Below are 26,807 nucleotides of genomic sequence, written 5' to 3'. Positions count from 1 at the left end.
CACCTGCCACCCTGCCTGCCTGATGATGGTTTTGTAACCCGAATGGTAGCTACTGAGGTAGGCATCTGACACGTTCCCTGGGGTAGGACAGGTGTGTAGGACTAGACGGGTGTGGGGATGGGCGGGCGTGGGTGGAGGGGTGGACGATGTGGGGCACGGAAGTGTGGGGGATGGGGTGTGGTTGGGGGACAGGAGTGTGGGGATGGGCAGTGTAGGGGACGGACAGGTGTCAGGGCAAGCACTGAGGCACTCGGAGAGCAGGGCTCTGGCTGTCCTCCCAGAATGCCATGAGAAATGACCCCTTGGGGCCGCCAGAGCCATGACCCCCTGCACCATCAAGGCAGCCCAGTGCCCCGTGGCTCAGGCTCCTGCTCCTCGTTGGCTCGGGCATCTTTCCACCGTGTCCCCACCAGCCTGAGAGCGGAGCACAGAGCTCCCGGCTAGGGCTCTAGGGCCGGGTTTGGGGAAGGGAGTGGGGGGAGGGCAGAGGGGACAGGAGAGGAGGGGAGGGGCAGGGGTGGAGGGGTGATGGGGCAGAGGGAAGGACGGGAGGGGGAGGGGAGGGGAGGCCAGGCCTGTGTTCCTGACGCCATCCCGCCATCCCGCAGAGGTGACAGCTGCCTCACGTCATGGGGAAGGCATCCGCAGGGCCTGTCGCCGCCATCGGGCGGGGTGAGGGGAGTGGGGCAGGCTCAGGCCAGGGGCAGATGGGAGCCCCAACAGCCCGGGGGAGCACTTTCCCGACAGCCGCCCACCTCACAAAGCTTGGGCCCGATTCCAGGGACGATCACCGACCTGGTCCTGTTTGCCGTCAGCCAGACCAGCCAGTCCTGTCACTTTTGTCCACGTGTTCCTCGCTTCCTTGGCCTTTACCTCATTTTTCTTTCCTAGGTCTGGGATTGAATGTTGAATTCACATATTATTTTAGTTCTTTCTCTCTCACTCTTTCAAGTAGGCCGCACACCCAGCACGGAGCCCAAGGTGGGGGCTGAACTCGCGACCTGAGCCGAGATCAAAAGTGGGACGCTCACCCGACGGAGCCACTGTGGCGCCCCTATTACACTGAGGCCCTTAAAGATGGTAAGCTTTCCTCCGAGTGCATTTTTGGCTGCCTTCTAGAAGCTTCCCGGGGCAGGGTCTTCTGCATGTAGCAGTCCGCAGCAGTCCCACTCCGTCACCTCCTCTGGGACTCCAGGGTCAGCTGCGGAGCGTCAGTTCCATTTCCCGATGTCCCACCAGCCAGGAGGGGCTTCCCCTGCCCCTGTGGGTGGGCTGGGGCCTGGTCCCTGCGGTCTGCACCCCGGGAGCCCAGGCTGCCGGCCAGGCCACCACATCACAACGCTGTACCGTGTGCGGACTCCAAGCATCCCCCAGGGCGGCACGTGTCACTCACTCTCGAGGCCAGATCCAGGGCCAGGGGTGCAGGCCCAGCATGCACTGCGTGGGGGGAGAGGTCAAGACGGGGTCTCCCCACCACAGCGTCCTTGACATCGGGCACCCTGACCCACCCGGCAGAGCCAGCACGGCCAGAGTGTGCACCCAGGCTTCCTGCCGAGAATCGCTCACCGGGTCCCGGAGCCTCCCCTGGAGGCGGCCGTGGGCACACTGTCCTCTGGGTCCCTCGGGGCTCCCCTCCCAGGGCTGCCCATGGCCCACGACCCTCAGGGTCAACCTCTCCCAAGGTCAGGCCCTCCAGTCCACTCTTTAGCGGACACCTTACTTTTGCGTCCCTGTTAGGGTCCAGCCTGAGGGAAGCGTGGGGGGCGGCAAGGAGCTGGGCTGCGCCCCGCGCGGTGCTGGCCGTGGCTCCTGGTCCTGAGCGCAGGCGGGCCCTGAGGCTCAGAGCTCACTGACTCAGGGCTGACCTGGCGGGGAGGGACAGCGGTGCCTGGTGTCGGCCCTCTGCGTGCTGGCCGGGAGGTGACAAGGAGACCCCAGCAGGCCTCATGGATGAGGGAGGAGGCCAGGGCTCTCCGGTTAGGGGCGGTGAGGAAAGGCCCCCGGCAGGACCCCAGAGATGGGGGTAGCCACAGCACAGGGACCTTCCGGAACGTTGGGAGCAGGGCATCTGAGGGGCAGGCCCGGCCAGGGTCCTGCTGGGTCTGCTGTGGCCTCTGTGGGACCTCGGGACTCCCCCGCAAGGAGGAGGTCAGGGTGGGGCTGGGGGCTGCTCTGGGTCACCCCCACCGCCACCCGGCCTGACCTGCACCTGGGCGCTGGGCGTGGGCCAGTGGGAGTGGGAGTGGGAGCGGGGAGCAGGGCAGAGCCAGGGCACAACCGCCTCCCCCCGCCACCCCTGCCCCCTCCAGGGCGGGAGCTCCGAGGCGCGGCGTGGAGAGCGGTGTGGGTGTGGGCACCCCCAGCTGCTGCCCCGGCCGGGAAACCCCAGCAACAAAACACAACCCAGCCAAGCACGTGACCCCAGGAATGCAAAGCCGGGCGGCAGGAGGAAAGGTAATCGCACCACTGGGCCCCCAGCAGGAAAAATAATAACAAAATAACAAAACACATGACTTCTCAACAGGAGCCAAGAAGGAATTCAGTAAAATTCATCTCTGCCCAGTACGGGCGCGCCCCAATTAGGAACCTCGCTGTCGCCCCTCGTCTGATAGGAAGGTAGGCACGGAGGAGCAAACGCCCACCGAGAACACGTGCGTGCCCGGAAGCACGTATACTGAGCGTGCACACGTGCAGATGCAACACACGTGCACACGCATACGACGTGCGCACACAAGGGCATGCACATAAGACGCTGTGCACGTGCACACGGCGCTCCCAGTCCCACACCTGGGCCCCACGGCAGCTATGTCCTCAAAAGTGGGGCCGGGCCGCTGGGTGGGCGAGGGTGAGGAGCTCCCGGGGTCCCCGATCCGTGCCGTCTACCCCCCCCGCTCCCCCGCGGGACGTGACCCCAGCCAGGCAGCAGGATCTCCTGGTCCCAGTGCTGCCTCGTGTCCAGATCAGGGCTCTCCACCCCTCGGGGGAAGGTGACCAAGGCGCTGGGGGCACCTGGCCCAGAGCAGGAGCAGCCCGGGTCAGCGCCGCGACCGCCCGGCCCTTGCAGCCAACGTCACGCGCTTGTCAGGACTGTCATCCGAGTAGGGCCAGCCCCGGGTACTCTGAGGGCCCCTAGGCTGCGGGCCTTGCAGCTGGGCTGTCCCCAGGCAGCCCCTGAATGGGGTCCTCCCCGGGGGCCGTGCCCCTAGTGCCGAGAAGGGCCTCACCGAGCTCAGCGCTGCTGGGAAGGGCAAGGGACGGGGCCAGGTGACAATGACCCAGGGCTGCGGCCCGCCCGCCCCCACTCCCCCTTCAGGAGTTCTCCCGTGTCCCAGGTCCTCCCGCTGCATGGGGGCCGGCAAGGCCAGCGTCCCAGGTGTGCCGGAGCCACATAGCAGCCCGCCCAGGTCAGGGCCCCCACGACAGCGGGGCCTCCAGGTCCAGGGACACGAGGGTGGGGGGAGCCTCAAGCCCACAGGACAGACAGGAGACCGGCAACTCAGAGGGGGCTCCACACAGCCTCCCCTCCCCGCGGCGTTCCCAGGGGAGGACGACCCCCTGTAATCCCTCTGAGCACACCGGGGGGCTGCCAGGCTAGCGGGCAGCCTGACCGGGATGCCGGAGGCCTGTCCCCTGCGCGTGCACCCCTGCGCGTGCACCAACAGCCTCGGCACCGTGCGGCCATGTGCACACACGTGTTTGAGGGGCAGGACCGGACGGTCGGTCGGAGGCCCAGCCGTGTGTCCCTCTGGACAACCCCTGCTGGTCACAAGCACCTGGTCCACCCGCCCGGGTCCCCAAGGCCACCTTCTCCCCCAGGAGTCACTCTTGGGCCCCAACGGGCCTCGTTTGCACACAAGACACAGGCAGAGGCCGAGTGTGCCATGGGCCAGATGGTCCCGCTGCCCCAAGTGGGCCTGGGTGCAGCTGGGGTCTCAGCTGCTGCCCTCCCGCTGGCCCCCCAGCCCCAGTACCCCAGGGCCCATCTGCAAGGCCAGGGGGACACGCTCAGGACTGAGCCACAGCACCTCCTCTGGCCACCTTGTCCTGCCTCCGGAGGTCTGCCCTGTGTCCAGCGCCCAAGGCATCTGACCACCCTGCGGCCACCACCACCCCTGCGGCCCTTCCCCTGCAGGCGGTGTGCCCAGCCGAGCCACCAGGAGCCGCGCCCCGTGGCTGGAGGCCAGAGCGCAGCTCAGCCCCTGGCAGCAGGATCAGCACCGTGAGGCCTGGTGACGGGACTCGCTGCGCATGCGATGCTCAGATACGCCAACACACACCTGGCGCAACCACGGTGGGGTCAAAGGCTCGGCTGAGGAGCCCAGGCCTTGCCCTACACTACCGAAACGGAGACCGCTGTCCACTCTCGGCCGTCCCCCTTTTCCTGCCTGGAACGGTGGCTGGTGCACTAGCAGCTGCTATAGCAACAGGAGGAATAAAGGACTAGCAGCTGCTGGTAGCACCCTGGAGGGGCAGCCCACCTCAACATAATCAGCTGCCACACAGCATAGCCGGAACTAGCAGGTGACCAACGCACCCCTCTCCTCCCGGGTCCCCCACTAGGTGGCATCCCCACCCTGCTCTGCCGTGATGCTGGGTGGGCCCCAAGCCAGGCTCCCCTGTGTCCCCCACCCACGTGGGGCCTCCACCACCAGCCCATGTTTGGGACTTGAGTTCAGCTGGCAGGGGCTGCCGTCTCCCTCCCTCACACTCGCCACGGGCCCCTCCCCTGGAGCCCTCCCAGCGGGGCCAGGCAGGCCCCTGGAGCTGCAGGTGGCAGACAGCTGTGCGCTGGCTGTGGCGTGAGGGTCGGCCCAGACCGGGGCAGACAGGCTGGCTGGGAAGGAGAACACAGGTCCACTAGCAGGGGGAGGTGCTCACACAGGCGCCCAGAGCCTGGGGCACTGACCAGGCCACAGTCTCTAATTACACAGCGATGGAATGAGAACCGGCTCCCAGCCTCGGAGACTGGGGGTGCGAGTAATCACCGCTGCGAGAGAAGCCCGCGCACCGGAGCAGGGAGCGGGGCGCCTGAGCCCCGGGCTGTGGCTTGCCAGGCACTGGCCGGAGCCTGACCTGGGGGCGGGGGTCAAGGGCGGGGTGGCTGGAAGCTCAAACTCCTGAGGACCTCAGGATCAGCAGGAAAAGCACCTGATCACCTAGCTCCGGTCCCAGTCCCAGCCAGGGGAGCACTCCCCCAGCAAAGAAGGTCCTAGGTAGGGGAGCGCTTGCCCCCACAGAGAAAGTCCCAGCCAGGGGAGCACTCCCTCCACAGAGAAGGTCCTAGGTGGGGAAGCGCTTGCCCCCGCAGAGAAGGTTCCAGCCAGGGGAGCACTCCTCCTGCAGAGAAGGTCCTAGGTGGGGGAGCACTTGCCCCCGAAGAGAAGGTTCCGGCCAGGACTGAGCTGGCCCGGCGGCCCCCAGGGCCCCATCTTCCGCCAGCAGGAACCAGAAGGAGAAGGGACAAGGCTTCGTGCTGGCAGGATGCCCAGCAGCCTCTGTGGCACCAGGAGACATGTGAATTCAAAGATACAAGCACTCACTGATTTTTCTCCCTAGAATCTGAAAAATAACATTTCCCAATCTTAACCAAACCTTAAGAAACACAAACCAATGTCAGGAACACGTCTGTAATTATCGCTGCAACCTATGTTATTTTAACACCTTTAGAAGAAAATGCAGTCAACTGAGTCTGTTTGACTTCAAAATAAGGAGGTTGTCCACACAGGCCAAGGGTCTCAGGCCCAGAAGCAGGGGACTAGCTGGCCTGGGAACGCGACATTAGAGAAAGGCCCGGAAGGCTGGCGTCTTGCTATCTGTAGGAGCCGGCTGGCTCTCCCGGTATCTTGGAAACATGCACTGATAGCAGCCCCCTGGAACCCTGGTCATGGGGTGAGGGCCAAGAACCCACTGGGGCCATGCAGGGGCTGGGCCCCGGCATCTCCACAACGCTGCCAGCCCAAGTGCCTATTGTGGCGGTTATCACTGCACGAAGAACGTTCCAGCAGTTTGCACGACGCTTGACTTCCAAGCAACACAGGACCCTGACAGGCACGGCTGCCTGGGCTTGACTCACCGCCCTCCTGGGGCGACCGGCACTGATGCCCTTCTTTGCCCGAGACCGAGAGAGCCTGAGTCCACGCGCAGGCCGGCACGCAGAGGTCGGGCTGCATCGGGCTCACGGGTCACCACCCGCCCGGCACCCGACCCGGGCTCCTCTTGAAGCTACATGCGGACGGGGTACAGCCATCACCCGCCCAACGAGCCAGACACCCAGACAGGAGCCAGCCCGATGGCCAGCCTCAGGGCCCTGTGGCTTGCAGGCACGTCCAGAACCAGCCACCGTGGTCCCGCGGAGCAGACCTTGAGGGCTGTGTGTTCACACCCGACTCCCCCCTCCTCTCCAGGCACTTCCGAGTCAGCGCCTCGAATAACCCTCTCCCTGCTGCACAGTGTGTAGACGCAAGGCTGGGCTCGCCTGGACCCCGGGCCTGGTCACCTGGGCCCCACAGCCCAGTTTCCCGCCTCAGTCATCCGCGCAATGCCCTGCCAGCTGTTGGCGCAGTTCCGGGGCGGCCGACCCAAGCAGCGCCAAGCCAACCCGGCCCTCAAGCATTTCCGTCTTTGGGGAAAAAAAGCCAGCACGGAGAACGTAAGGGAAGGCTGGAGGGACAGGAGCAGCCGAGCCGGAGAGAAGCGCCGGGCGCCGAGCTCTCGGGAGGGCGGGTGGGGTGAAGAGGCCCCGCCACCACGAGGGGGCCCCAGCCCACCGCCCGAAGCCCCAGCGCAGCGCTCTGCGGTCCTCCGCTGCCCCACGCCCCAGTGCCCTGGCCCGCGTCAGACCCCGACCCACCAGGCCTCCCAACGCCCAGCGCTTGGCGGTGCAGGGATTTCCCGCCCCACTTGGCGACAGGTAGTCCACTCTGGATGTGCAGATGTGCATCCTGTCGGCCCGGGACCTCCCCCCAGGCCTCGCTGATCTCTAAAGCTTCCCGTCTGCCAGGGACCTCAGAGCGGAACTGTACTAGGGGATAGAAGTGGAGGTGGGGTCACACTGCAGGAGGGTGGGCCCCGACCCAGCGACTCATGAGAAGGCAGAGGGAGGGCCAGGGACACCCAGGAGGGACCCCAGAGCCGCTGGCAGACAGCACACTGGAAAGGGAAGGGACACCTCTGTCGGAGGCCGCTGCAGGGCAGGTGGCGTCGCCCTGACTCCCCGAGATAATACGTTTCCGGTGTCCAAAGCCACCCCGTGTGGTAATGGGGTGCCCAACAAACAAGTCCAGTGGCAGCCTCAGGCGAGCCCGGCCTGGCCCAGACGTGCGGGGAAAGCACGTGGCTCCATGCTTTGGGGGGGGTCTGTCACACGGGGAGATCACGGCACAGGACAACGGAGGCCCACGTCCGGCAGAGTGGGGCAGCAGACGCCGCAGCCAGAGCTCCAGAAGGGACCAGGGGAGGGCTGTATGGGGAAGGAGGATCTGGGTGGGTCACTGGAGTGCAAAAGGGGGTCTTGAAAATTTCTGGCTGGGTAGATCCCTTGGCCTCCTCACCAGGAGCCCTGAGAGGTAAGCCTGGTGCGGGGTGGGCGCGCCACGGCAGGAGTGCACAGGGTTTAAAATGCACCACCACCGCCCGACTGCTCCGCTCCACCACCTGAACTTACCAAGTTGGCGAGGTCCACCTCACGCACGCACGCCGCTTCCCTTCCTGCTCGGCTGCAGGGGACGCACAGGGGCGGCCTTTCCCACCCCACGAGCCCCGCTCATCTGAGCAGCAGCTGTCATCAGGGCCCCGCACTCTGCTCTGCGGGCGAGGTCCCTGCACGTTCGAGGCTTCTAGGTCATCTTGGGGTGCGTTCTGAGCTCAGTGGTCGGGGCGGCGCGTGCGTTACCTCCTCGCGGGGAACCCGCCCACCCTGGGCCGGCCTCTCCCCTTCCCACAGCACACGCGCTCCTGGGCAGCCGAGAGCACAGTGAGGGGAGCACGCCGGCCGTCGTCACACTGGAGCTGCTGGAGGCCCCTCAGGACACCACATACGGCCTCAGTCATCATCCCCAAACTCAGACAGACAAGCGTGATGGAGAAACGCCACGGCGCCCGCACCCCACTGTTTCTCCCAGCACTTATTTTATTGCAAAAATCAGTTCGTCACAAATATCATTTTGTAAGCAGCTGATCTCCCGTCTAGAGAACCGAGTTCTGTGCGGAGAACAAGAACGACCCGTCGCTTAGGGGCTGGCGGTCCTGGCTGGAGGGCCGTGCTGCCCTCTGGCCGAGGGGATTCAGGCTCCCACCTGCAGCCTCACGGTCACATCTGTCCCTGTCTGCGTCCCGTGCCTGGAAAGTGCCCACATTGTGTGCTCTTGTGCAGAGAAGGGGCCCGGGATGCCCAAGGAGGGGTGGGGCACGGGCTTGGATTCCGTTCAGCCGCCGGTTCCCAAACGGCCTTGGAGGAGGGCGCTGCTCAGGTGTCCGTGAATCGTGAGCACGCTGGCCACGGAGGGGGAGGACATACCTGGGCCCACGCCGCTGAGCCACAAAGCCTAGTGCCTGGCGCCTGAACGCACAGACACAGCACCCAAGGCTGGAGCCCACCCCCCACAGCCGCGTAGGGGTGCCCAGACCCCTGGGCCACACACCACCACCACCAACCCTGCAGGATGCGGGCAAGGAGTCCCCACGCAGCACTCCCAGCTCCCACCCCCTGGACAAGCCTCGGCCTGTGGGGCCGGGAGAAGGAGCCCCCTCCACATCCTCAAACTGAGGCTTTCCGTCAGTGTTCCTGCAGTCTGGCCTCCAAAGCCCAGGCTTCTAGCACACAGTCATCTCGCTTGCAGGTCAGCCATGTGGCCCCAGGTGGGACCAGGCTGGCTCCCAGCCTCGGACTGTGGACAACCGGGCCCTGTCCACTTGAGTCAGAGGAACAGGCGGGGAACAACACAGGCTTGGAGCTAAAGGGGACCCGGCGAGGGAAGGGCCAGGGTGGCACGGGGCAGGACAGGACAGCACGAGGTGTCCCATTTGAGCCCCTGGGAAGTGGGAGGGCAGCAGGTTCCCACAGAACCCGACACGACGGCATCTCAGGGCTGCGGAGCAGCGGGGGTCCTCACAGCCCCGAGTGCTGGGTGCTGGATGCTGTGGGGGCCCGGGGACCGCGGGCAGCCATCCTGGCTGGCCAACCTGGAGAAGCCTCAGAGCAGTCTGGAAGCGCAGGGGCCTGCGGGGGGCACAGAGAACTGCCCCCACCCCGATGCCTGAGATCACACCTTTATTCGTTGCACCAGGTTCGGTGCAAGGCCTGCGAGGGGCGATCTTGGGGCTCACGGCACGCCTCCCGGCGGGGTCACAGCCACTCAGAGCTGGCTGCCGCTGTCCAGCTGTATCTGCTGAGCCAGCCGCTGCCCGATGGCCAGCAGGGGGCTGGCCCTGTAGGTCGGATTGGCCAGCAGCTCCCGAAAACGGGCACTTTCTTCCTCACTGAAAGAACGGAGATCAGAGCAGGTCAGCAAACCCCACAGCCCTCGTGGGGGTGGGTGGGGATGAGCATCAGCCCCGCCTCGGCCAACCCACCCCTGAGGACCTCAGGGCGGGCAGCCCAGGCCAGGGCTGACCACGGGGGTGGGGTGGGGTGGGGTGCGGGAGGGTGAGGAAGGCGGCAAGGCAGGAAGAGGGCTCAGGAGCGGCCTTGCTGGTCAGGCCCAGGGGGCTGAGCAAGCGCTCTGGGCAGGAAGAGAGCAGCCGCCCTGGGGCCTCCTCCGATCACACACAGGCTCAGGAGCCACCGTGCCCACCCGTGGGTCTGGGGGGACTGGCACCCCTGCCTCCCCAGGAGGTGGGCTCTCGGCCTCCGCCCCCTGCCCCACCTTGATGTGGAGCTGCTACTCAGAGAGGAGGCCCCTGATCGACGTGGGGAGGCGGACCCGCAGTGCTGCCAGACCAGGGGTGCTGCGGGAATGGAGGGCAGGAGCCCTGCAGCCCACGGGACCGACCCGGCCCTTGTCACCAAGGGTGCCGACAGACACTGCAGTGGCTGCCCCGCGTGGGGCCTGGAGGCTTCCTCCTGCGCCCCGAGCCCGCAGTGCTGGCTGCCCGTCTCCCCCGGGTCTCTAAGCCCAGCCAGCTCCCAGGTGGCGCCACAGTCAGGCCACCTCTCAGAAGCACTGGAGCCAGCCCGAGGTTTGCAGGAGCCTGGCCAGATGCCCTGCAGGAGGAGACCTCCACACTGAAACGTCAGGGGGGCAGCTTCAGAACAAGCACAGGCAGGGACGGCCCTGGCGTGGGCGCGTGGGGAGCAGCCAAGCCGGTGCTGCACCCGTGTGCACTTGATGGGGGGCCAGGCCAGACCTCCAGGGGCCCGTGCCCTCGGCCGCTGGCAGGGACAATGAGCCCACTGGACTGACCGCCCGAGCCAGGGGTCCACACCCGGAACGCCCGGGATGCAGGGGGCTCTGGGCTCCAAGGGTGATCCCCAACAGCCGGCAGCTCGTTCTGGTAGCATCTGCTCCCTGGCCCAGCTATGAACAGGCTGCCTCACACCAGCAAGAGGAGCCATTGGCCACACTGCCCACGGTGCCCGAGTGGACCAAGCACTTGGGACAGAGGCCAGAGAGCACCGGGGTGAGGTGGGAGGACGGGGGAGGGGGCTACTCACAGGAGCTGAAGCCTCTGTGCAGCGCTCATGCGGCTGAACTCGGCGGGCCGGGGCCTGCGGCTCACCCTGCTGGGGACACAGACAAGCAAGTCGGCACAGGCGCCCTGGAGTCGGCGCAGCCTGCCTCCCCACGGAGCCGTCACCCCGAGGCACACACGTGTCCGTGCTGCCAGGGCGAGAAAACCAGAGCCCCAGGCCAACACCTAAATTTAGCCTCCAGACCAGGAGCCCTCATCCTTTATTCATGGTTTCTGTTGAAATATGAATGAAAGACCTGTCTCGTGGGCCCAAGACAGCCCGCACGTGCCCCCACTGCTCCCGCGGACTTGGGCACCCATGCTCAGCGCGGGCCTGCCCAGACGGCCCTCTGCGCTCAGAGCCACGTGCATCCTGGGGCCCGCCTCAGATGCCCCGCCTGCAGCTGGCCTTTCCCGAGTCACCCTGAGCCCCAGGCCACACCGGTCTGCTCCTCTCACTGCTGCCCTCCCCGTGTCCACCCTGCGGCAGGCCCCTGGCAGAAGCGGCTGGCATCCCCAGGACACTGCGGGAGGTCAGGGAGCCCAGGCCTTGGATCCGCCCTTCTGCACCCTAACCTATGAAAAAAGTAAAATCAGGGCATCTGGGTGGCTCAGTCAGTTCAGTGTCTAACTCTTGATTTTAGCTCAGGTCATCTCAGGGTTGTGAGATCGAGCCCCACGTTGGGCTTTGTGCTCAGCAGGGAGTCTGCTTGGGATTCTCTCTCCCTCTCTCCCCTCCTCCCTTAAAAAAAGAAAAGGAAGAAAAGGAAGAAAGAAAGGAAGAAAAAAAGGAAGAAAGGAAGAAAAGGAAGAAAAGGAAGAAAAGGAAGAAAGGAAGAAAGAAAGAAAGAAAATAAAAAGGTAAGGGGCACCTGGGTGGCTCAGTGGCTGAGCATCTGCCCTCAGCCCAGGGCGTGACCCCAGGGTCCCAGGATCGAGTCCTGCGTCGGCCTCGCTGTGGGGAGCCTGCTTTTCCTTCTGCCTATGTTTCTGCCTCTCTCTGTGTCTCTCATGAGTAAATAAATAAAAATCTTTAAAAAATAAAAAGGTAAAATCCACTGAGCCCCCCACGGCCCTCTAGCTCTGATAGCAGAGCATCAGTGTAGACACATCTGGGAATCCTCTCGGTGCCAATGGGCCAAGTGCAGTCTTTTTGTTTGTTTGTTTTTCGATTTTTCAATTTTTATTTATCAGTGGCAGCAGCCTCGAGACACAGCTAAGGCCACCAGGACCATATGAGGTCCAGTGGGTGGCCGGCCTAGTGGCTCAGCTACACAAAGCTCCCCACCCCAACTCATGATCTCATGATGACCTTCGCCTGACGCTCTTCTGCTCAGAGGGCTGATTTCCTAGAGAACCTAATCTTCCACTGATGAGCAGCGTCAGTGCCTGCATGTTGGCTGGTCTCGGGAGCCCTGCATGCAACCTGTGCTGTGCGGCGCCCACCCAGTGGTCTGGGACACACCGTGCCAAGGCGTGCTCTAACGGCTCAGAGCCTCAGGCTCCCTGCAGCCACTGCCCTGTGAGGCCACCTCATGGATTTGGAACGGGCTTGGAGCGGCCCCCGGCCTTGGTCAGCGTGTCCCAGTAGGTAACTGGTGACCCCTGCACTCAGGTCTGGGTATCCAGAGCCACAAGGTGGCTCCTGTCCAACCCTGAGTCCAGGACTTGCCTGGAGGAGTGGTGGCAACACACCCCAGTCAGCAGAGCCTTCTGTAATCTGTGTGCTTTGCAGTCAGCCTCTGCTGTGAAGCACCCTCAAGCACAGAAGCTTCTCCCTGGCTCCAAGGACCCTGCCCTGGTGAAGGCCACCAAGGGGACCCAACACCTCCTGTGACAACACTGAAGGCCCGGCCTGCTCTCAGGGCTGAAGGGTGAGAGGTGATGGCATGGGGGCCCCGCTCTAAGAAATGGGGCTGAGGGCTCCCTGTTGGGCTCCAGTTAGCTCGGGGAGATGCGGCACAGGAATGGAGTAAAGGGACCGAAGGCAATGCTTTTACCAGCTACCGGGGGCGGGAGACACAGGGGCTGGCGCGCACTGCTGGTTGGCAACAGTCCCTGCATATTGTCACGGTGCACCCACGGGGAGAGGACAGCTGGAAGCTCTGCATCTGGAACCCTCCTGCTCCCTGCCCCACAGGCCTCCCCCTCAGCTGACGTTAGCCCAGGCCCTTCAGCCGGGGGTGTTGAGTCCTAGGCAATTACTGAAACTCAGAGTGGTCCTGGGGACCCCAGATTTGGAGCCAGCGTTAGAAATGCACGTGGCTGGCTGGCTGGCTCAGTCGGCAAAGCATGGGACTCCTGGTAGCGGGGTTGTGGGTTTGAGCCCCACGGTGGGTGTGGCTAATGCTTAATATTAAAAAAAAGTGAGAAGGGTCTTGTAAACTGTTCTGGTAACTTTGCAGGAACACACAGGGTGCACGCACGCACAGATTTCCTCCCTCTGGCAGCAGGAGGGACCAGGGCTCCCTGCAGACACATTGACTCTAGGCTGGGCAGGAAGTGGCCAAGGTGAGCCTGGAGCCCCTGGAGAGCTGGAACGGAAGGACGTGCTCAAAAACAAAACCCAGCACCCATCTCGGTGGGCACATCAGAGGGACACGGCGCCTGCCTGAAGGAGCTCCCGGGGGCCAGAGCGGGGTCAGCCCTGGCCACAGAGGGAAGGCGTGCTGGATCACAGCCCATGGTAGTGAATAAATATCCACGCGTCCCTATGGACGTCCACACGGGACTCAGTCCCGCCTGATGCAGAAACAGTACTGACCCTCCTCCTCCCGAGGAGGATCCCACCATGTGGGCACAGCGGCTCCGTCCCCGGGGAGCGGCGCCCACCTCCCCACTCCCCAGGTGTGGGCTGTGCGCGGTGACGCCCTTCCCCAGGGGACAGCGCGGGCAGGGGAGGGAGCACCATGGAGTGGGGACGCCTGGCAGACACACCTCCGCCAGGTGACCACAGCCAACATCAGCGACAGGTCGTGTGGACGGCACGCACCTGGGCCGGGTGGGATGGGCCGGGCAATCCCCCTCCGGGGTCGTCCCCCCCAACCACCCAGGACCCAGTCCCATCAGAGAAACCATCGTGCTAATCCCACCGAGGGGCAGCTCCCCAAATGCCCCACAGGTGCCCCTCAAAACTCAGGGTCATCAGAAGAGCTGTCAGGGCCCAGAGGGGATGTAAAGGGTCGTGGCCAATGTCCCGTGGTGTCCTGGAGGGATGCTGGACAGAAGAGGGACATTAGGGGTCACTGAGGAAACGTGAACAACCTATGGGCGTTATCCCCTCACCGTTACTTACGTACCAACACCAGTTCCTTAAGCTGGGCGTCAGGGACGTGGGAACGCTCAGTGTCCTCTCTTACCATTTCTCTGTAAATCTAAAGCTGTTCTAAAATAATATTTATTCAAACCAACAGCTCCCCAGTGCCAAGACACACTTGAGGAGGGACAGTGAGCAGGAGACCAGCCGGGGACCTTCACGTACCCGGGGAGCGGGAGCGACCTCCAGCACAGCCCAGCCCAGCCGCCCGGCTCCTCGAGGACACCCACATTCCTGCTCGGGCTGCGGGCCGGGTGCTTACACAGCGCTTCTCCCCTCTGGGAGCCCCGAGCACATTTTTCAGATGAGAAAACTGAAAACTGGGGAAAGACACTTGACCGGGGTCACATGTTTTATCAAGCACCGAGGGGAATTTGCATCTCAGGCTCTGCTCCATCACCAATCTGCACTGTGACGGCCACTCCTGGACTCCTTGTCCAGACCAATGGTTCTGGGTGCTTCCATCCCGGGAGCTGGCCTGGGGTCTTCTGGCTCCAGGGCCACGTGGCCCTGAGCAGTTCGCCTGACACCCCCACCCCCCAGCCTGCGACGAGACACGGGAGGGACAGCAGAAGGACTGGCTCTTCTCCAGCACGCATGTCCGGGGAGGCAGGAAGCGCCACAGGAATGCGTGCTTCTGGGTGGGGGGGCCACAGCTAGCAGGCACGGTGCGGGCTGTGCCCCTGGGAGTGAAGCAGTGGGGCCGAGGGAATGAAGCCCAGCAGCAGTGCTGGACGGCGCCCCTGCAAGGTCCCCCACCTCCACCCCCGGCTACGCTGCTCCGAGGCCCCCACCGGAGAAGGCCGACAGGCGCCCCTCACCAACATGCCGGCCAGGCCCCAGGGCTCCAGCCCCAGGACGCCGTCACCACAGTGCCTGCCCACAGAAGCATCGACACGCAGGTGAGGCACCTCTGTGGCCTCTGCCTCCCCCCTACACCTGCCCCAGCTGCTGCTTCTCGGGCTCCCTGGCCTGCACTCCCCAGGCAGCCCCAGACGGACACTCACCCTCTGGTCCGTGGCTGCCAGCCAGCAGCCTCCAGCTCCAGCAGCTCAGGGAGCGCGTCTCTCAGGGGCTGCAGGTCCCCCACCACCACCGTGGCCCTCCGTCTCCGCTCCGCCTTGCGCTTCTGCTCAGCCAGCTTTATGGCTTCGATTTCTGAGGTGGGGCAGGGGGCGGGAGGGGCAATGGGTTAGTGACCAGCAGGCCCGGTTCTCTCCTGGCGGCACCTACAGGGCCCTGGGAAGCGGGGAGGCAGGCCCGTCCTGAGGGCGGGTGCTGAGCCTGAGCTGCAGGCGCTGAGGCCTTCTCTTCTCTTGAGGCCCCATGCTCTGGGCAGGCGGGCGAGGGGAGGACAGGGTGAACAAAGAGTCCCTGGGTGGTGGGGTCATGCTCTCCTGTGCCCCCCAAGTCTGTCCTGAGACACACCAGGAGGAAGGAAGCGGGTCCCCACATCTAGGGAGGTGACATAGTGGCCCGGAGCCTCCAAGGAGCACCACTGAGGCCCGAGGAAGGAGGCAGCAAGGCAGGCCAGGGGCGCTGGAGCGGTGGCTGCCGCTGACCACAGGACAGGGCCTCTGCACTGGAGAAGGGACATGGGCAGGGCCTGCACTGGGGACACAGTTTCGGGATTTTTTTTCAGATTTATTCATTTGAGAGACATCGCATGTGGGGGAGGGGGTAGAGGGAGAGAAAGTCTCAGCAGGCTCCCCGCTGAGCACAAGCACCGAGCCCGACAGGATGTAGGACTCGATCCCAAAACCCTGAGAGCATGACTTGAGCCGAAACCAAGAGTCAGACGCTCAACTAGCCACCTGGGTGCCCCAAGGCCTTGGCTTTTGATTTTCACTTAGTGATGCTTTTATTTCATGGCACCCAGGTGTCAGTGGGTGAGGCGTCTGCCTCCGGCTCAGGTCATGATCCTGGGGTCCTGGGATCAAGCCCCTCGGGCCCCCTGCTCAGCAGGGAGTGTGCTTCTCCCTTTGCCCCCCACCCTGCTTCGTTAAGCGGATCCCCAGGTGGCTCAGCAGTTGAGCATCTGCCTTCAGCCCAGGGCCTGATCCTGGAGACCCGGGATCAAGTCCCACATCGAGCTCCCTGCATGGAGCCTGCTTCTCCCTCTGCCTGTGTCTCTGCCTACCCCCCCCCCATGTCTCTCAGGAATCAATCATCTAAAAAATTTTTGTTTCAAAATTGCTAGTAAAATACATATTCTAATGCATTATTTCCAGTGTGGCTGGTGGGAAATGCCCGCTCACTGGTTTGTGTACAGCTCTCACCCCAGGGAGACAGCGGGCAGGGCCAGGGTTCAAACACCACTGAAGAAAGAGCCAGAGGCTGTTCTACATGAAAGATGCACAAGCTCTGCACTGGCGGATGTTAATTTGTTCTGCATCAGCTCTCTTCTTGAAAAGCTGAGACAGGGATCCCTGGGTGGCGCAGCGGTTTGGCGCCTGCCTTTGGCCCAGGGCGCGATCCTGGAGACCCAGGATCGAATCCCGCGTCGGGCTCCCGGTGCATGGAGCCTGCTTCTCCCTCTGCCTGTGTCTCTGCCTCTCTCTCTCTCTCCCTGTGTGACTATCATAAATAAATAAAAATTAAAAAAAAAATCTTTAAGAAAAGCTGAGACAGGAGAGCTGCTGTGGGATGACCAGACCTGAGCCTGAGCCCCGTTACCCTGCTGAACAGCCAGCCGTACACAGGATCACACTTAAAAAGGCCGTGAAAAGCCACCTTCCTGACAAACAGCCAGGCGGAGTCGCAGCCCAGAGACCACCAGCCACTAGCCCGCACAGGCCAGGTATGGGGCTGCTGCCCCGTGAGCTGCTGCTGTTGTAGGACTAGGTCCGACAGCCCCTAAGGGCACGTCGGCCACAGCATCCAGAGAAGCAGTGACCACAGGGCGCTGGGCAGGCCCGGACGGGAACCCCAGCACGGAGGACAGACTGTGGACAGCGCGCCGCCCGGTACCAACGGATCAGGTCCACACAGAGCCCCAGGGAGCCTACGTGAAAGGCAAGTGGTGAGGGGTGACCCCAACAGGCATCTTCAAGAGACCAGTTTGCAGACACACCTGCCAGGGAGAAGCACCAAGGAGGGCCTCCCCGAGGTAAGAGCCAGCTCAGCAAGCCTGTGGTGCTAGGGCAGTGCCACCACCCACCCCCCAAGGCCCCGCAAGCTCTGAAGAGCCCACCCTGCCTGGTCCAAAGTCAAGGACACACATGCTGCCCCCAACCACGGGCCCTAAGAGAGTCCTGGGGCCCCCAGGGAGTAAGGCTGCTCACCTCGCCCTGAAGAGCTGAGCTCAAGGGAGCATGGATGGCTCAGCTCGTCAGCCCCTCAAGCACGGAGCAAGCCCGCAATGCTCCCGATTATTAGGACTCACAAGATGACCATTCAGTACTTTCTCTCCTGCAGGAAGAGGCCCAATTCACTGAGCATCTCATCAAGCCAGGTGGCCTCTTCCCCGTGAGCCAAGCATCCTGGGAAGGCTGCAAAGGCCAGGGTGGGCACTCTGAGACCGCAGCCCCTTCAGCGGCTGACAGACCGGCCCAGGGCCCAAGGGCAGCCAAGCACAGGCCCGCGGTTCCTGGGAAGACACATGCACACAGCTACACAAATGTTCACAAATCCCAGCTGGAAGCGCTTTAAGTGTGTGACACATGCTCCCTACTGGAGTGTAACTGAGGCACACAAGGACAGCTGCACACGGGGACATCTGCCAGGAGGTCCACTGGGGTCCGTTTAAACAGGAAGGCCATCATCGCCACAGAAGTGCCAAAGGAGGGATGCCCGGGTGGCTCAGCTGTTGAGCATCTGCCTTCGGCCCAGGGCATGACCCCAGGGTCCTGGGATCGAGTTCCACATTGGGCTTCCCGCAGGGAGCCTGCTTCTCCCTCCCCGTGTCTCCGCCTCTCTCTGTGTCTCTCAGGAATAAATGAATAAAGTCTTTAAAATTAAAAAAAAAAAAGGAAGTGTCAAAGGAACATGAGAGAACTCACTATCCACTCACCATGAAAATTACAAAAAAAAACACAAACGGAAGCAAATTCCTTAATGTGACAAGAGGTTATGTGCCAGAAATAACACTCTCTAGCGAAACATCAGAAACCCCCCCCCCCACCAACCCCTCGTGGCCGGCTCCACACCCAGGGCGGGTGGTGGTGGTGGTGCGGGGCTGGCGACCATGAGAACCCACAGGACGGGGCTCGGCTGCCGCACACAACCAACCTGCAAAGCTGACACAGCCTCAAACTTCAACAGGACTTTCAACTGAACCTGTGAAGCTAATTCCAATCTTACCCTAAAGAAGAAAAAAAAAAAAAAGACCTAGGGACACCTGGGGGGCTCAGCAGTAGAGCGTCTGCCTCTGGCCCAGGGTGTGACCGTGGGGTCCTGGGATCGAGTCCTGCACTGGGCTCCCCATTGGGAGCCTGCTTCTCCCTCTGCCTGGGTCTCTGCCTCTCTCTGTGTGTCTCTCATGAATAAATACAATCTTAAAAAAAAAAAAAGACTAAATGTGTGAATAACAGAAACATTTTCTTACAAGAACAAGCAACAAGGAAGTGGGCCTACTGGAGGCTGAGGCAAATCACAAAGTGACAGAAATCCTAACAGAGCAGCGTCCCGGGGCTTCTGGGGAAACCGCCTACCCTAAAAACTAAGGATTAAACACAAATATAATAGAAATCAAAAACCTCAAAACACCAGCGCACACACGCACGTGCACACCACACATTTCTAGAGCTCCACCCCCAGGAGAAGAGCAAGGCCTGCGTGTTTTTTTTTTTTAATTTTTATTTATTTATGATAGGCACACAGTTGAGAGAGAGAGAGAGAGAGAGAGGCAGAGACACAGGCAGAGGGAGAAGCAGGCTCCATGCACCGGGAGCCCGACGTGGGATTCGATCCCGGGTTTCCAGGATCGCGCCCTGGGCCAAAGGCAGGCGCTAAACCGCTGCGCCACCCAGGGATCCCAAGGCCTGCGTGTTTAATCCTGCACAACTAACCGAGGCTCTCCCGTGCACAGCGTGCTAGTGAATGGGGTCTTCAGCTCCATCCGTATCTCCTAAACAGTTTTATAACTTTTTATGTGGGACTGAAATATTACTGTGTCCCTCAGATTTGGGTGCCTTTCATTCCAGCCTGGGGGCTCCAGGAGGTGCAACAGTGAACTTAAAGGGGTGTCAGTTCTGTGCTGTGGGCTTGGCACGGGGACCCTGGCCGACAGCACGCTGCAGAGGACAACGGGGCCCTGCCCAGCCCAGCCCACTCCCCCGTCTGCCCCAGAGCCAGAGCCAGGGGTGCAGGGGGAGGGAGAGGCGTGCCTGGAGCGTCCTCTGAGGCCTGGACCCTGCTACACCCTCTTCTGGCACCGAAGCCTCCCTTCCACGGTCCAGGCCAGGTGGGAAGGGGCCTCCTGCCCACCTCTCTGAACCTAGGCTGCAAACAGCCCCTTCACTGACTTCTCTCCAGGTAAACCCCTCTGGGGGTGCTGGTTTCTCCCTGTGGGGAGAATCTCACGCCCAGCCCACTGGTAAGCAGAATGGCAAGGAAAGGCCCATTCTACCAACTGCGTGGTCTAGAGCAGCAGATTCTGAGCATTTTGGGGGTCAGGGGCTCCTCCTGCCCCTACCACTCCCCCTCCACTGGCTCTGGAAGGCTGCCAGGGACCAACACCTCTTCATTCTACGTGGCTTGAGGTGTAATCAAGAAAGCATTCCACATGCTGAGCCTCCAAAAACACCTTCACCGGCTAGGCGGATGCTGACCGTGGGAGAGTTGTATGGGCTGGGCTCTCCCGCCAACAGAGTTCAGGAGGAGGAGGAGGCAAGCACATGCCCCGTCACTCTCCTCACATCCCTGCCCACACCTGCTCATCGACTAGAAGCTGGGGGAAGTTCCTTAGAAACAGGCCTGACGCAGAGAGCACTTGACGGCACCTTGCTGTGCGCACCTGTGTGGCCAGTCCCAAGCCCTGGCCCCGGGCTGGGCACAATTCGCACCCCTTCCTTCAGTGCACCAAAGGTTCAAGGCCCTGTTGGATGATGAAGAGAGGACACGAAAACACGTTTGTAGAGGAGGATGCAAAACTCTATCCTTTTTAGGCAACATGATTTTTTTACGTAGAAAGTTGTAAGGAATCTACAAAATAATTATCAGCATACCTGATTTTACCACTGTCAAAGATACGGTACTTTTAAAAATCCATCTTCTATATGCTAGTACAAAACTAGAAAACGAAATTTTTGAGAATCCCATCAATGATAACTTCAGAAAACATGAAGCTATCAGTAATCAGCTTAATAAAACCAAAACCAAAACCACGTCAGACCTCTACCCTGAAAATTCTACGGCACCGAGAACAGACGTTAAAGAAGATCCACGTAAATAGGGAAATATACTATGTTCGTGGACTTGCAGACTCAGTATTGCTGACACGGCAACTTCCCCCAAACCGATCTACACACTCAAAGCAACCGCGGTCACAAGGCTACCAAGGTTGGTGGTGGTAGCGGGTTTAAGACGTCAACGCGCCTACGGTAAATTTACACAGAAACGCTGAGGACCTGGACACACAGAAGAGCCAAGAAGGAGGGCGTCTGCTATGTGAGGCCACAACCTCCCCAAGGCTGCCCGGTACTTGTGAAGGCGTCAAACAGAACCACACTCAGGAGGCCACGTAATGTTCTGCAAAGCAACCAAAGCAATCACAAGGGAAGAAAAGTCTTGATCGCAAATAGCGCCAGGATAACTGAGCATCCACGCGGAGGGGGAAAGAGCCTCAGCCGGCCCTCAGGCCACGAACACTAACTCAAGATGGATCAGAAACCTAACTAACCTAACTATTGTGAAGATTTTAGAAAAGCAGAACAGCATCTTTAAGACTTCAGACTGGGCAAGGTTTCTAAATCAGATGCCTCAAAATTAAACTTCTCTTTGTCAAAATCAGACATACCTCTGAAACCAAGTATGAACTTTACGTTGTCTAACTGAAGCTTAAAAAAAAAAAAAGGAAAGAAAGAAAGAAAACGAACAGGCAAGCTGCAGTCTGGAGGAAAATCTACAGCCACGCGTGTGACGCAGGGCTGTCCTTCGGGACGTCAGAACAATTCCTGGAGCATGATAACAGGCGGCAAAGGGCCCCACAAAACCACACCTGACTGGAGCGCTCAAGCAATGCTCGGCTGGCCTGAGAGCAGAAGGCAAGGAGCGGCCGCGCCCTGCCCGCGGGGAGCCAGACACCCTGTGGCCCAGCCGGGATGCCCCTCCGCGGTGGAAGTGTAAACATAGCACCACTCTAGAGAAACGTCTGGCAGTTGCTTATAAAACTAAGCATACATCTGCCCTCCAACCCGGCGTTCCATTCCCAAGGATTCATCCAAGAGAAATGAGAACATACTCCACGAGGAGACCTACAAAGAATGTTCGTAGCAGCCTTTTTCATAGTAGCTAAAAAGAGAAAACGAGGTATCCATCAATAGGAAACTGGGAGCAAACAGTGCAGCCAGACAAACCCTTCCTTCAAGAGAAGGGCACAGGCTACAGCCGCACGCAGCAGAGGCCTCCCACGCGAAGCAGACATCCAGACACAGACGACACACCCTGCAAGATTCCACTTATAGGATGTCGAGAGCAATAAAATCTAAAACTGTGACTCAAAAGACGAGACCGTGGTCACCTCCGGGGCGGTCGATAATGGGCGCTGAGTGGGAAGGCACAGGAGGCTTCCTGGCAGGGGGCTGGCCTGCATCCTGCAGGGACTCTGGCTGCACCAGCGTGTGCCCTGCTCACAGGTCACTGAGTGGTCCTCAGGTTTGCACCTCATCGCATGACAGTTCCACTCAAAATAAAGATGGAAAAGAACCATCAGCAGATACTGAGCTGTAGCAGAATCACCCGGGAGGAAGTGTCCTGACAGCCGCTCACTCAGGAATGCGGGGCCAGCAGACGGGGTGGTGGACAGACGGACGGGAATGGGCAGATGTGGTAAGGAACAGGGTCCACGGCACATCTAGGTGGTGGGAATCAGCAGCGTGTTCACTGTCAAGTTCTCCCTGCTTTTCTGTATGAAATTTTCACAATAAAACCAGGTAAGCCCGTGCTGGGCGGGACAGCTCACCCAGCCCTCCACCCTCGACACAACTAAGAACAACGAGCCAAGTAACTCAGACCTAAAGAAAGTAAGAACAGGGTATTAGAAAACCAGAAACTAATAATTTAGGGCACAAGAAAGTAGAATTGACTAGTAAATACAAGACTTAACTCTTGCAATGGGAGAGATAAAGTAACGAGAAGGTCAAGAAAGGGACGCAAATACGGGAAACAAACAGGACCTGGGACGATGAGAGGCCAGGGGCCCCTTGCCAGTGACAGTGGGGATCTGATTAGAGCAGATGCTAAGAGGGGAAAAGAGAAGTGGCCATGCCCGGCTCGAGGAGTGACAACAAAAGACCGAGCAGCATGGAGAGAGTTTCCAATATCACGGCACGCTGGAGGGCAGAGGCACGCAGGGCCCACGGCCAGTCTGTCTGCTCCGAGTCTAGATTGACAGAGAATACTCCGCACAACCCCATGCGGGGACTGTGGGAAAGAAAATGCACAAATGAGTCACTTCTGTAACAAACAGCCCATAAAGTGACAAAATATAAAATAATTGTTGGAAGAAGTTGACAGATTTCTCTAGAAGATAAAAAACATAGGTTTTCTTTAAAACCTTCAAGGAGGGATCCCTGGGTGGCGCAGCGGTTTGGCGCCTGCCTTTGGCCCAGGGCGAGATCTGGAGACTCCGGATCAAATCCCACGTCAGGCTCCCGGTGCATGGAGCCTGCTTCTCTCTCCGCCTATGTCTCTGCCTATGTCTCTGTGTGTGTGTGTGTGTGTGTGACTACCATAAAATAAATAAATATAAATAAATAAATAAATAAATAAATAAATAAATAAATAAAACCTTCAAGAAAAAAACTAATTAATAACCAGGAGAGGACATACAGGGATACTACAAATTAATTTTAAAAATCAGCAAAATCAAAAATTCAAAAACATAAATAAATGAACAAAAAAAAAGTCAGCAGAATCATACTAAAATGAGAACAGCAGGGGATCCCCAGGTGACTCAGCGGTGGAGCACCTGCCTTCAGCCAAGGGTGTGATCCTGGAGACCCAGGATCGAGTCCCGCATCGGGTTCCCCACAGGGAGCCTGCTTCTCCCTCTGCCTGTGTGTGTGTGTGTCTGTGTCTCTCGTGAATAAATAAATAAAATCTTAAAAAAACAAAACAAAAATAAAATAAAATGAGAACAGCAAGAAAAAACTGCAAAGCAAGCCTCCTAAGAAAACGCTTAGAAAACCATCAGTGAATATTCAGGATCATGAAAAATAACTCTCTTTTCCAAAGACACTTGGTGGGAGCGAGGCACCCAGCACGGGGAGGCGTCTGCTAGAGCCGCGTGACGAAGCCCCTCAGACAGGCCCTGGGAAGGAAGGGCCAGATGCCCCGTCACACCCAGAGCACCCCGGGCTGCCTCGGCCGGAGAAAGGTCTGCAAGGCACAATCTCACAGGAAGGTGGCGGGCCCACGCCCTGGGACGGATGTCCTGTAAAACCCTCGGGACAGCAGTCATCTGCGTGCTGATGAGCCAGCCCGGAGCACCAGGAGCCCAGAGCCATGTGCTTGGGGAGGAGGGAGTCAGGGCGCTGCCGTGCGGGGCGGGGGGCATGGGGACAAACTTACTTTGCAGCCACCTCTCACGCCGCAGCTTCAGTTTCTCCTTCTTTGGCAAAACAGTCCTCGCCTCCGCACCTGAGGACAGAGACACACAGGGGTGAGTGCGGTGCTCCGTTCCCACAGGGAGGACCCGGAACTGGGCCCCCAGGCCAGGCGGCGGCCCCATGTCAGGACGGATCCCTGAGCGCTTCCTGCGGGGCTGCGCCAGGAGGACCTCTGGACGGGATGCAGGTGACCAGGCAGCTAGAGAGGCCACACAGCTCACAAGGAGGAAGCAGGTGCTCTCCGGCTGGGCAGAGAAGCCCGGTGGCTCCGGGGACCCGGCCCCCAGAGCAGAGGCTCCCGGTCACCCCGTCTGTAATTTCTCGGCACAATCTAAGCAAGAGATGGTCCCAGACCTTGTCGCTGATTCCCCTCGGGTAGCAAGAAAAGTCCACTTCTCTTCACACGGAGCTTCTCTGGAGGCCAGCGTGGAAGGTGTCCTCAGCGTGTCCCCGGCCTCGCCCGCCCAGCAGAACACGCCCTCTGTTCCTAGGACACCTCCCTCACCAGAACGCAGGCTGCCGGCTGCCCTCCCGCCAACCTCCCGCTCCCCTCAGCTGCCCTCACTGGGGGGCCTGCCCTCACCCCGGGTGCCTGCACATCCCCTCTACGGGTTAAGCTGGTCCCCAAACGCATACACTCAAGTCATCGCCAGAACCTCCACGTGCACCTGTGTTTGAACACAAGGCTGTTAACGACGTCACCAGGGTGGCCCCGATCCAACAAGACTGGTGTCCCCCTGAGAAGAGATCAGAACACAGATGTGCGGGGACGACGAGTGAGGACACGGGGACGACGGCTGTCTACACAGCCGGGAGAGAGGCCACGGGGGAGCCAACCCCAGCAGCACCCTGACCTCAGCTGCCCACTGCCTGGGCTGCCCGGGTGTGGTGCTCGTTCCGGCCGCCCGGGCTGCCCGCCCGCACCCAACTCCTCAGGAGCAGGGAGGCCCTGCACCTGCACCACCAGCCGGGCACCAGGCCACCAGCCCCGCCTGCCAAGTGCCCGCGTGGACGGCAGTTACCAGGTGCTGAGGCGGTGTCCTCACTGCCCGCGGAGGCAGGGGCACAGGGTCACACTCGTTCGCTAACCACCTGGAGGAGCCTGTGGACCTTTACGAGCACTGGGCACGTTTGTGTCGGAGGGGCCATACCCGCCCCCGGGGTCAGGGGACCCGCCATGGACCGGCCCGGAGAGAAGCAGGGCAGCTGAGCGCGGCGGGCCTCCATGGCGCGGGGCCCCGAGCTGGGCCCTCCGAAGCTGCTCCAGCTCCCCTGGGACCTTGGTCCCAGGGGGACACACACACCACAGGTAAACCCAGAGCCACGGCCCGGATGCAGCCTCTCCAACGCTGAGAAATCTCACACGGGCCGGCCCAGGGCCCAGGCCCGAGGGGGGTGCGGTGCCAGACGTCCCAGGGCTCTGCCTCCCTGCTGGGCGAGCCCAGCGGCCTGCGTCCAGCTCCAAGGATGCTCGGTGGCCTCCGGTGGCGCTGGGCCAGCCTGCCTCTGTGAGGGCGGTGGGGAGCTCTCGTGGGTTCGGGGCTTCGGAGCCTCTGTGTTCTAGGGTGAAGGGCACAGAGTGACTCTGGCATCAGGTGCAAGCTGGGATCCGAGCCCACCGTGCACCCACCCTGCGGCCGGGCAGGACGGGGCTCCAGCACGGTGTGAGGCTCCGGGGTGCCCGCTGCCTGCCTCACATCACAGCCGCAGGAACGCAGGAAGGCCGACCGGGGGTCGGGGGGCGCCAGGCCAGCAGACGGCCTCCGGGCCTCCGGTGGGCTCTACGGCCTCGGCCGGGCTGGGGCACAGGCAGGCTCTGGTGCGCACCTCCCTCCAGCTCCACCTCACACCCACCCCTGCCGGCGGCCCCGACACCCCCTGACCCCCAATGCCGGAGCAACCCAGGGCGGATGGTTTCCAGCAAGAGGCAGCGGCGCGCCTGTCAGGCAGGACTTTCCAGCTCCGAGCGTGCGTGAGAGCCCGTGAGAGCCGGTGCTCCGCGAGGACTGAATCCCCTCGGCGGGAGTGAGGCCTGGCGCCGCGGCCTTGTGCTGAAACTTCCAGGCACACTGGGGCTGACCTACTTTTCTCCCGGCCCCACCGGAAAGCGGAGGTGTTGGGACTCCCAGTCAGCCTCAGCCACTCAGGATGGGGGCGGGTGTGAGAAGGTGCCCGGGGCTGCTCTGGGGGACCCAGGCACCGCTGCTCCTCCTGCTGCACCCCCGCCCCCCGCCGCCACCAGGGAGTGCGGCCTGATGCAGGGCAGGGAGGGCATCTCTGCGGGCTTGTGCAGGCGTCAGGGGCCTCTGTGGGTGGGGGCGACAGTCCACGGGTCGCAGGGCCGTGTCAAGTCATACATGGGGTGACAACAGTGCCGCCTGCGGGCCTGGGCAGCGAGGCCAGTGACAGGAGCAGAGCTGACCCGCACGCCCAACGGGCTGAAGCAGGAGGGTGGCCCCCCAGGGAAGCATCGGACACCGGGACGTGAGGCAGCTTGCTCTCTCAAAGGTCCTGGGAGATGCTTTCTCAACACTCCTACAACTTCCTGTAATTTTGAAATAAGTTCAAAACAAAAACGAGTCTATGAGCAGGAAAGACCGACGGACTCCCAGCCCTGCTGCACCTGAACAAAAAACAGGCTGAGCACGAGCCCAGGGATGCCTGTGCCCCGACCCCACCCCAGGGCCTCTGCCCAGGAGCCTGGCCACGCAGCACAGGGGACACGGGAACCAAACCTGATGTCCCTGTACACAGCTGGCGGCTGGAGAGTGAGGCCCTAGGAGCTCCTGGAAGCACCGGCAAGAAGGCCCCACAGGCGCCAGGCGGCTAGGATGGGGATGGGCGCCACAAGCCCTGCTCACCTGTGTCCTGCCGCGGGCCCCCAGGGCATCTGGAGGGTTCCAAAAGCCCAAACCCCCAAGGGCGGGGCAAAGTCCTAACTATGCACAGAGGCTACAGTCTCGAACGAGACAGACAAGAGGGCAGGAGGGGCGTGCTGGGCAGTGGGCCAGAGGACAGGCTTCACAGAGGTGGTAGTGGGGGTGTCGGGGTCT

General features: G+C 61.3%; 1 protein-coding gene across 2 annotated transcripts in view; it reads right to left on the bottom strand.

Moving 5' to 3' along the window:
- Nucleotides 1-8,110: 8,110 nt before the first annotated feature.
- SLX9 (SLX9 ribosome biogenesis factor) overlaps nucleotides 8,111-26,807 on the bottom strand; it is a 33,727-nt gene continuing 15,030 nt past the window's right edge. Inside the window, exons 3-6 of one of the 2 annotated variants that reach the window (XM_055313667.1) lie at nucleotides 23,717-23,785; nucleotides 14,992-15,142; nucleotides 10,652-10,720; nucleotides 8,111-9,477 (exon numbers count right to left, since the gene is read on the bottom strand). In XM_055313667.1, coding sequence (XP_055169642.1) covers nucleotides 9,354-9,477; nucleotides 10,652-10,720; nucleotides 14,992-15,142; nucleotides 23,717-23,785 — 413 coding nt within the window. In that variant the 3' untranslated portion in view covers nucleotides 8,111-9,353. The remainder of the gene's footprint in view (nucleotides 9,478-10,651; nucleotides 10,721-14,991; nucleotides 15,143-23,716; nucleotides 23,786-26,807) is intronic. The other variant, XM_055313668.1, reaches the window with a different exon arrangement.

The sequence above is a fragment of the Nyctereutes procyonoides genome, unplaced genomic scaffold, assembly GCF_905146905.1.
Source record: "Nyctereutes procyonoides isolate TBG_1078 unplaced genomic scaffold, NYPRO_anot_genome, whole genome shotgun sequence".
NCBI classification, from domain to species: Eukaryota; Metazoa; Chordata; class Mammalia; order Carnivora; family Canidae; genus Nyctereutes; species Nyctereutes procyonoides.
The sequence above is the reverse complement of the archived record's forward strand: the minus strand, read 5'-3'. Positions and strand labels throughout refer to the sequence as shown.